We start from the raw sequence: 11249 nt of genomic DNA, 5'->3' as shown, positions 1-11249 counted from the left end.
TTAACACAAGTTTAATTAATTTCAATTTCAAATTATATTAATCTAATTCCAGTATTTTCTTTTTTAACCAAACCATGAGCGTCTCCACATGCATTACGTAGGTTCTTCTTTTATTTGTTGAATTTTAATGTGCAATACGCTTAGTTATTTAATACGATTATATTATTAGTAATTTACTATTAAGTATCTCTTATAATATAAAAATAAAAATTTTTAATTTTATAAAAAAAAATAAATCTGATTTAATTTTACTAACAATTTAACTCAATTAAAAAAAATTATCAAAATCTTATATTTAGTATATACACCGATAAAACTCACCCAAAATTAAGTCAAATGTTTCAAAATTTGGTCAAACAGTCAAGCAGATAGAAGGCTTTGCCCAAGAGTCAACATGATGACGGTGAGCGAGTCAAATGGACAAAGGGTACTCAATCCGAGCATCTGATAGTTCCAAAGCTCAGCCACATGAACCAGGCAGTTGCAAACCGAGCATTAACTCTCTCAACAAAAAGGATAAATTTACAAGGAATGGCCATTTGATTAAGAGGGATGCATAGACTCTGATGCATTATAGAGAAAATAAATTAAATTTAATTTTATATTAAATATTAATTTAAGTAGAGAAATTTTGTCAAAATTTTATATTTAATATAAATATTTTATTTTAAATTAATGTGAAATAATAAATTTTAATAACTATTTTTTCATTTAAAAATTTCAAATAATAATTGAAAATATTTTCGAAATCGCATTAAGATTATTTATAGGTCCATTTGAATAGTGTAGATCAATAATTATAAAAAGGAAAATTTAACAATATACTTAAATAGTAAAAAAAGATATTATGTTATAATTTTGACCATTATCGATTGAGCTTTATTAAATTCATTTAGCTTTGAAAAAATTAAAACTAAATCAATATATACTTAATTATAACTCAGATAAATTAAATGATTTATTTTTTTTTATTTAACCAGTTATTAAATCAACTCATTCAGCTTAATTTTAAATAGTTAAAATTAATTTATATTTCATTCATCAATTTCATTCCGGAAAAGAAGCCCGCGGAACCATGGTGGTTGGGGCGAATGAAAATTGAAGAAATGGCCATGAGAATTAGATTAATAGGGATGGGCTTGCAGAGAAATTTGCGTGCGGACGAAGCGAAAATAGCCCAACACTACACGATTCGTGTCCCTAAATCAACGAATAAATTTGCAATTCTTTTTTCAATTTTGATTCTATCCAACCACAGCAAGCACGGCTTGAGCCTACTTTTTCGAGGACAAATATCTCCCTGCCCTTAGCTTAGCCCTCAAGCGAATCATTCTCCCAACTCCAGGGATAATATCGTATTTTCATCATAATTTCACCTCCTTCCCCGCTTATGATACGATACCTATCTCCGTCCATTTCACAATCGCCCCCATAATCATCCAAAATTCCTTTTAGATCCTTGAACAATGGCGACTCTCTCCGCCTACTCTCCTCCATGGCCAAATGCAAACCCTAACGGTACCCTTCTTTCTCCCCAAGATACCGCCGAAGGACTCGACTCACAGTCACAATCCCAATCTTACGACTCGCTTTCTCCAATTATGCCTCAAGATCATCTTACGGATCAGCTATCTCCGGTTAATTCTAACCCCAATTATCATGCTCCTGTGTCTGTGTCTTCACCGCCTGAGTCCACCTTCCCGACCGCGCCAGTTTCTCTACTTCACCTCTCATTCAATCAGGATTTTGGGTGTTTCGCGGCGGGTACGGACCACGGGTTTCGCATCTATAACTGCGACCCATTCCGGGAGATCTTCCGCCGGGACTTTGATCGCGGCGGCGGCGGGATCGGTGTCGTTGAGATGCTTTTCCGTTGTAATATATTAGCTCTTGTTGGCGGTGGTTCTGACCCTCAGTATTCTCCTAACAAGGTTATGATATGGGACGACCATCAGAGCCGCTGCATCGGGGAGCTCTCGTTCAGGTCTGAGGTTCGATCAGTGAAGCTTAGACGAGATAGAATTGTTGTGGTCCTGGAGCAGAAGATTTTTGTGTATAATTTCGCGGATTTGAAGCTGTTGCATCAGATTGAGACGTTTGCAAATCCCAAAGGGCTCTGTGCAGTGTCGCACGGGGCGGCTTCATTGGTGTTGGTTTGTCCAGGTTTGCAGAAGGGCCAGGTTAGGGTGGAGCATTACGCATCGAAACGGACCAAGTTTATTATGGCACATGATTCGAGGATTGCCTGTTTTGCTCTCTCGCAGGATGGGCAGTTGCTGGCCACTGCCAGCACGAAGGGAACCCTGGTTCGGATTTTCAACACGGCTGATGGTACTCTGCTTCAAGAGGTATATGCTTTTTATTTTATTTTATTTCTTCTTCTATCTTGTGTTCATGGATTATACTGTTGAACTTAATGTGAGTGTATTAGCTAGCTGTTTTGAGTATGAACTCTTGCTGGGGCAAAGGTATTGGCCATCAATTGAGCTTGGTAGAAGTGAACAGCTCCGCAGTGTAATGTTCTGTTAAGTGGACCTGCAGACGCTTCTAAGTTTATAATTTGGTATGTTTTGTGGGTTGGTAAGGATTCTCCTTATATCATTAATGACAGAGCTCAATTTTCAGTTTGAAGCTTCTGATCACCAATAGAAACTTTAATAGAATTGAGGGTATAGTTTGAACTAGAGAAGACAGAATTAGATATGAATCCTGCTTTAGGAAAATAGATTTAGCATGTATTTCAGGATCAATAACCATTTCTACATTGTGACCGCAGTAAGATGTGGTTGAGCATTTTATTTGAAAGTTTGTTGTACTTTTTGCACTTCGTTATATGCATAGAGAGTTTTTTGCAGCTGCAAGGTTTCATCCCCTTGTAACATTTAGTTATTTTGGCAATAGCTATGTTAGCTACATTGCACAGCCTTTTAGCATCCATTATGTTGCTTGAGAATTTTACTCCAGTTCCTTCTGAAGCCTTCTGGTGATTATTACTATCTATGATCTGATAAGATACCTAGAATTTTAATTTTAATAGCTCATATTATGGTGATTATTACTTTCTATGATCTGATAAACCTTCTGGTGATATCCTTAGATATTGATTTAGATTGGTGAGATGCTTATTCTTAATAGCTCTAGAAAGTGGGACTGAGATAAAGCATTAATACTGCCAAATTTGGCAGAATACTTGAGGATTTAATTCTTCAAACTGGATCTTGTTCATGATCAATGACAATTAATTTTCAGGATGGTTATGCCAAAGAGGAATATTGTGTCACATCAAAGTAGTTGAAATCTGGGAAACATACTGAACTTTTTTGTAGTGTTTTGTAGTCCGATTTGTATAGGCAAATACTTACTGAACTGCATTCTCTTGTTAATACTTCTTTTAGTTGAGCTTTACTTCATTTAGACATCAATTGATTTGCTGGCTCTATGTTTGGTGTCATTCTATTAAAGCAACATCCAAGCTAAAATAATCCTAACTTTAGGTAGAAAAACATTTATGTTGATTGGTTTGTACATGTTTCTGTCTCTCCACGTCTCTCTCTCTCTCTCTCTCTCTCTCTCTCTCTCTATGTCCTCTTTCATTTTAGTGAAAATAGAATTACATACTGTGTTACAAATTTGAATCCTTGTTTTTGCCTCTGAATAACAGGTTGACCGTCATGAATTCATGAAATCATATTGCCCATTGTTGTTAAACCCTTACCGGACTGGCATGTCGGACTGGGTTAACGGGGAACCGGAGCCTGGTCCGGTTTGGTTTAACACTCAAACCCTGATTTTTACAAACTCTATTTGGACCGTTGTGAACTGGCCGGGTAACAACGGGCCAATTGGCTATTCAACAAAAATATTTTAAGGAAACGCTGCTGCTATGGTTTGAACCTAAGACCTCATGGAGCCTTTTTCACACCAATGACCAAGTGACCTGCAAGACACCTTTGCCTATTACTAACAGTAAATTATAGACATATAGATTAACCAGGTCCAATGTGGAGACAATGCTACTCTTGTATTTATAAGGCTATAAAATAGTTTTAAAATGGTTACAAAGTTATAAGATTACATATATTTATAAAACTATTTCTTTTATTAATTTAAATTATATTATACTAATATAAAATAATTAATAACTATTAACTTATAACAATTGTCAAAAAATTTTTAAAAAAAATCTCAATTTCACTCGCTTCCAACTTTTAATAATTAATTCTTCTCAAAAAGAACTTATATTAATAATTTATTTCATTAGTATGTTGAATTGTGTTATTAAATTATTTTTTTATTTTATTATCTTTTATATAGTAAAAATTTTTTCTATTTATTATATTATAAAATTTTAATTTATTAACATTTATTTTTCATTGATATGAATAAATTTATTATTATAAAAATTTTAATCTTAAGTATTTTTATACTATAAATAATTAAATATTTTTAATTAAAATTTTAAATTATTTTTTAAAAATATTTATTTGTTAAAATTTAACTAAATTTATTTTAATACTTATTTATAAAATGTATATAAAAGTATTAATTTTAATATGACATTATTATTAATAATTTTATAATATTTATTTAATAATGTACCGGTTAAACCTTTGTTCGACCCCGGTAGAGCCTTAAACTCTTAACCCTCTTTCTTTATCGGTTTAGTGACCAGCCTTGATATTACCTCTGTTATTCAAGGTTATAAGCGAGAAAGTTTGTAGTTCCTTTTTGACTTCTTGCTTCAAATGTGCGAAATGTGAATGATTTTGTTGACCCACAAATGCAGTGTTGGAGGGCGAAAATAGAAAAGTAAAGATTGCTTTTCACTAGTTCCTTTTTGTCTTCATGCTTCAGATGTGTGAAATGTGAATGATTTGTTTTATCAGTTCTTCAATGTGTTGACCCACAAATGCAGTGTTGGAAGGGGGAAAATAGAAAAATAAAGATTGCTTTACACTCGCTGCAAAGTGGCCAGTGGATGCTATTTATTATGTGAATAATGTTAATTGGTGACTGCTCGCTAAATCTTTTATTTGACATTGTGAACTGAAATTTGGACTCTTTGGTTAAACAAATAGATCTTGAGGTTTTGGTCTAATGGCAGCTTTTTGACATTTCACATCAACTTTGTGATGTTTTTCTATCTTTATCTTGGCTTGTGCTGCCCTTTCCCTAAAGTGGTTCAGTGGTGGGCCTGGGCTGTCTGCTTGCTGAATGCATAGAAAGTATTTTAGCAGTTATTTTTCATCATATCTCAGTTTTTTAAGGATGATGCTGTCCATGAAATTCCATATCTGTTGAAACTAACCGGGTGTTCAACTGCAGGTAAGGAGGGGTGCAGATAGAGCAGAAATTTATAGTTTGGCATTCTCCTCATCTTCGCAATGGCTGGCAGTCTCAAGCGACAAGGGCACTGTCCATGTTTTTAGCCTTAAGATTAATCCTGGATCCCCAAGGAGTGATAAGTCACGAAATACACCTGATCTTAATTCTGCTGTTATATCTCCCACCTCATCGTTGTCCTTCTTTAAAGGTAAGATCACTGTTTCTCCTTGTCAGCACAAAGAATTTGTAACTAATGATGTTACTTTGAACGTTATTGGTGACTGAGTTCTGTTTGGATTTCTTCCTCAACCCCACAACCACAAAAACACACGCCAAAAGATTAGCATCTGAAGGCTTAGAGATCTACTGGTCTCTGCATAATATTTGCAGGGATATGAAGTGATCATATGCAAAATATTTAAAGGTTATTCATATGGTGAAACCAAGTTTTTCAAATGCCATGAGTAATTAATGGGATTATTTCAATTGCCAAAATAAATTGTTCATTTTATCTGTTACATATAATGTTTTTTCCCATCTGCTGAGGTGAGAATAAACCTGCGTTTGTTGACATTCAAATACAGGTATTCAACTCCATGTTGCAATATATAAAAGATAAAAAGGGATCTATGCTGTATTTTTTTTTTTTTTTGCTGTAGAGTGTGCACTAATAATGACTGATGGTCCTCATTTGGATCTTAAATGGCTTTCCACTTGCAGGTGTTTTGCCGAAGTATTTCAGTTCAGAGTGGTCAGTGGCTCAGTTTCGTCTAGTTGAGGGTTGTCAGTATGTTGTTGCTTTTGGTCACCAAAAGAACACATTGGTAATTCTTGGCTTGGATGGAAGGTATGGAAATTATTGTGTGGGAATACAAAGAGAGAAGGAAAGAGGGGAAGTAGTTCAAACTATAATTGAGATTGTCCAGTGAATTTAGTCTTGCAACTGTTTTATTTTGGTTTTTTGTTTGGTCACTGATATATTCACGAAACCAATCGTGTCTTTTTGCAAGAATCGATTATAGTTGATGAGCTTTAGTTTCTTTCTTTCTTTCTTTTTTTTTTTTCTACCTCTTTGGGACATTATTTTCTCTAGGTGGAAATTTTTGGAGTTGATGGTTGATTTGAATTGGTTGTGATTGCAGCTTCTATCGATGTCAGTTTGACCCAGTGAATGGTGGAGAGATGACCCAACTGGAATATCACAACTTCTTGAAGCCAGAAGCCGCCTTCTGAAAGGACGTTTATGTTTTCAATTTCTTGGAGACATGCATATAACTTGTATTTTTCATCTCTTTTCTTTTCGGCGTTTCCCTCTAATTAACTTAATCTAGAAATGGCTGCATTATGCTGCCTGTAAATATGTAACTATGGATGTGTAAAGCATGTTAAGAAAAAGAAAAGGAGAAAAAATGAAAAGAAAAATGAGAGATGTAAAATGTTATTACATTTCTATTTTAACATGAGATTACGTTATAATTTTCATTCACTATAAATTGAGCTAGAATGTGTTGGAGGCATGAATGTTATTCTTGTTTTTTTGGTTTACCTGGTCTCGCTGTGTTCGTCTGTTTATTTTTATTTTATAGAGAAAATAGATTGGGTTTAACTCTTTCAAAAACTAGCTCAAGGGTAGCGGTTTACTTCGAGTTATATATGTAATTCAAATGTTTTATTCTAAATTAATATGAGATAATACACCTTCTTATGTTGAGATATAAACATTCAGAATGTTAACTTGATATATATATATATATATATATATATATATATATATATATATATATATATATATATATCTCAAATATTTTATTTTAAGTGAGATAACATGGTTCTAACTATTAACAAATTGTGGGGCTTTAAGGTTTGAGCTTTCGCTGTGGAAAATCTGGTGCAAATTTAAAAACAGTTATGGACTTGTATTTTTTGACTAATGGAATTGACATTCATAATAATTTGACGTGTTTCGGCAAAATCTTTACGGTTGTCCAAAATCAAATCGTTTAAATTTTAAAGGGATTATGGTTAATTTTGTTTTGTTTCCGTTAGTATTTTACGTTTAAATTACTCTGCTGCTATTAATTTATTGAGGTGGCAGTCTTCCTTTTTTTTAATATGGTGAAACATACAAATAAATCAGATATAAAAATTAAAACAACAACTTTTTTTTATAAATTATTTACATGCAAATAATGAATAAACCAAAGGAAAAAAACAAAAGCTCATAAATAACTTTAAAATCTCTAAATTTCCCGCATAAACTTGATTATTTTAAAATATTATACTTTCTAAAAAAAGATATTTCATAGATAGAGAAATTTATTTCTTAAAAATATAATATTAATATATATTGATATATAAATTAATTTTTTATAAAATAATTTATTTTTAAATTATAAAAAAATAATAATTTCTATAATATAATTTAAAATATAATAAATAAAAAATAAATATATAAATTACATTATACTTAATTAAGTGTAACATACCTAATCCTACCTAAATTAGTTACTCCTAGGGGTGAGTATTTGGTTCGAACCGAACCGAACCGAATTAAATTATTAAAATCAAATTTTAAATTTTAGAAATCTAATCGAACCGAATTAAAATGGGTGAAAAATTAAATTGAACCGAATCACTCTACTTCGGTTCAGTTCGGTTTAAACCGATCGGTTTTGATTTTTAATTGATTTTTTTAATTTAGACTTGATTTTCAAGTTATTTGGTCTAATTTTGACTTTGGTTTGAACCTAATAACCATTAATCAATGAAATTAAACAATTAATATATATATATAATTAAATATAATTCATAAATTTTCCATAAAAATAAATCAATTCAAAAATTAATTCGGTTTGATTTGATTCGATTTGAATATATAAATTACTATTCGATTTGATTCGATTTAATTGATTTTTTTTCTTTAAAATCGAACCGAACCGAAATAATCGAAATTTTTATAATATAAAATCAAACCAAACCAATTGAATTTTAAAATCGAATCGATTGAATCTAATCAGCTCGATTCGATTCAATTTTTTTATTTGACTCGAATTCTGCTCAGTCTAGTTACTCCCTTTGCCTACTTTCTACAAAGTAGCTAGATAATGGATACCAAACAAGTTTACCCTTTTGTACTGATCAAAAGTTACTTCCTTTAATATACTTACCCCAACCAAACAAGCCTCAATCTTTTTATTTTTTATTTTTTTTCCTCTTGACATCGACAAACACGCGCCCTCTCAATCTCAACCCTCTTGTTTATGCCTGCCGTTTCTGCTCTCTGGCCCTGACATTGGGGGATGCCTTATATCAATATGGGACGAATATTGCACGTAAGCTGTGAGGCACATTGTATTGGACAGCACAGATACATTAAACTGGGCCTTGGCACTCTGAATTCTGAAACAAATTCTGGCTATTTGATCTAAGCTTTGGACTTTGGAGCTTTTTTTTTTTTTTTTTTTTTTGAAAGGACTTTGGAGACTTGAGTCACTTGACTACTCACAAAACTCTCACATTTCTATACCTTGAGAACAAATCTTGAGTTGAAGACTATCGAGGATGAGATGTTATTGACTCAAAACTGCATCGGCGTGGTAATGTATGACATCATATTCAAATCTCTTTATCAACTATATTTAATAAAGTCTACAGAGATGATTGCATTTATGGAAGATTGGGGAGAGTTGATTAATTATATAAAGATATTTATGACTATAAACAAAGGGTTCACTTGAAATTCTGTGACACATATGTGATACAAATCTCAAGGTTTTACCCCTGCCCAACCTTTTTAATATTAGTGCACTGGGAATTGTGGTTTCACTGCAGCAACCACCCCCATATACTATATAGATATAGTTCTTATTTTCTTATTTTTTGGGTTCCATTGCCCATGTGATTTAGACGACAATGGTCAATGATACCTCTCTGTGACCATGTGGTTCACGTCATATTCATGCTATGCTTTCTTTTTCACATAAATCATCTCAATACATATATATATATATATATGAAAGGAAAATAAAGAAACTTAACCCCTAAGAGATGATTTATCATCATCACATGTAATGAAGTGATTCAGAGACACATGAAACTTGGGTCGACTTAGGTAATAATATAGAACAGTACAGAGGGCAGGTGGTACATCGGATTCTTTAATCTCAGTAGGTTGCAATTTGCAACAGAAGCATCGGTTTTGTTACCAAGGATTGATTAGCTAAATAAAACAAATAAACAAATTATTAAAAAAACCAATAAGCTAGATTATAGGGAAGTGATCTCTATCTATATCCATTATAAAAAGGAGCAAAGGGCTTCCCCTCTTTCGCCTGCACAGAAATACAATAATGGCGCTGAAGCTGCATGGATCAGCCATGTCCACAAGCACCTCTCTTGTGATAATTTGTCTCCATGAGAAAGAAGTAGATTTTGAGCTCGTCCCTGTTGATCTTTTCGCCGGCGAACAGAAGCAGCCTCATTTCCTAGCCAAGAATGTGCGTAAATATTGTATTACCATAGATAAATCTTTTCTAAATTCTTGTCGATCTTTTTTTCTTATTGTGCGGTCTTTTGTTTTCTCCTTTATTAGGTTCTTAAAGTTGGTTTTCCTTTTTGTTTTCTTCTGGTTCAGTTTTTATCCCCTTTTATATATATATGCTGCTTCGGATTTCTTTTCTTAGTCCTTTTGCTTATATATATATATATATATATATATATATATATATATAAGGTCTTTTATAAATTTTAAGATCATCTAGATTTAACTACTTTTATGTACTTTTCATGCAGCCCTTTGGTCAGGTTCCAGTACTTGAAGATGGTGATCTCACTTTATTTGGTAAGGTTAAGCAATTTTTATTTTTCTTTCTCGAATCGCTGATTTGGGTTGTTTAGTATAATTGCATGACTTGAATGTAATCCATGTTTTTGCCAGAATCCAGAGCAATCTCAGCATACATAGCTGAAAAATTCAAGGAAACTGGCTATGATCTATTAAGGCACCAAAACCTGCAAGAAGCTGCATTAGTGAAGGTATGGATGGAGGTAGAATCTCAGCAATTCCACCCTGCAATAGCTCCAATTGTCTACCAATTTTACGTGGTCCCTCTTAAAGGTGTTTCCCCTGATCAAGCAATTATCGACGACAACTTAGAGAAGCTAGGGAAGGTGCTGGACATTTATGAAGCTAGGCTGAGTAGCACCAAGTACCTGGCAGGGGATTTCTATAGCTTGGCTGATCTTCACCACCTTCCTTACACTTGTTATCTCATGAAAACCACTGCAGCTTCAGTCATAAATGAACGCCCCCATGTGAAGGCATGGTGGGAGGATATTTCATGCAGGCCAGTTTCCAAGAAAGCTGCAGAGGGTATGACTTTTGGTGAGAAATGTACCTTGAAGATCAAAGCTCTATTATTATAACTATTTCAAGAGCTAGCTAGATAAATTTGTGGTCTTAATGTGTTGGAAATTTGAAACTATGTATCAAATAAAAATTTCTCTTCCCATGGTTAATTTTTTCAATACTTACATGGATCTTTTATTCAAAATTAGATTAATCATGCAACAATTTCTCAATTTTGAATATGGTTTTTCTTTTCCCCCTTGATAATGATTTTGGGCTTCCTAATATGAACAGCTTGACAGAGTTATTAATTAAATGGTAAATACACCTCTCGACCTGATTGAATAAAATTTCAGGTTGCATATATATATATAGGATTATGCAACATATATAAGCGGGCCAGAAAACCTAAAAACAGTCCTCCTGGAGCATCTTTAAATCCATAAGAAAGGAAGGCCAATCGGAGCCCATTAATCTTCAGGTCACGTTGTATGCGTATTTTATATATATATATATATATATATATATATATATATATATATATATATATATATATTGCTAGTGCCAGTGCAACCAA

At 32.9% G+C, this 11249-nt stretch overlaps 2 protein-coding genes across 2 annotated transcripts; both read left to right on the top strand.

The window, feature by feature from the left end:
- The first annotated feature begins 1203 nt into the window (after positions 1–1203).
- On the top strand, positions 1204–6842 carry LOC110640731 (autophagy-related protein 18a). The gene is made up of 4 exons (XM_021792177.2): positions 1204–2348; positions 5326–5533; positions 6046–6172; positions 6468–6842. The coding sequence occupies exons 1-4, from the start codon at positions 1467–1469 to the stop codon at positions 6556–6558; spliced, it is 1308 nt and encodes a 435-aa protein (XP_021647869.2). The 5' UTR covers positions 1204–1466; the 3' UTR covers positions 6559–6842.
- A 2606-nt stretch (positions 6843–9448) lies between these two features.
- LOC110640745 (glutathione S-transferase F13) lies at positions 9449–10842 on the top strand. The gene is made up of 3 exons (XM_021792212.2): positions 9449–9821; positions 10117–10165; positions 10262–10842. The coding sequence occupies exons 1-3, from the start codon at positions 9675–9677 to the stop codon at positions 10747–10749; spliced, it is 684 nt and encodes a 227-aa protein (XP_021647904.2). The 5' UTR covers positions 9449–9674; the 3' UTR covers positions 10750–10842.
- Positions 10843–11249: the final 407 nt, after the last annotated feature.

Source organism: Hevea brasiliensis, chromosome 9 (assembly GCF_030052815.1).
Source record: "Hevea brasiliensis isolate MT/VB/25A 57/8 chromosome 9, ASM3005281v1, whole genome shotgun sequence".
Taxonomy (NCBI): Eukaryota; Viridiplantae; Streptophyta; class Magnoliopsida; order Malpighiales; family Euphorbiaceae; genus Hevea; species Hevea brasiliensis.
The sequence above is the reverse complement of the archived record's forward strand: the minus strand, read 5'-3'. Positions and strand labels throughout refer to the sequence as shown.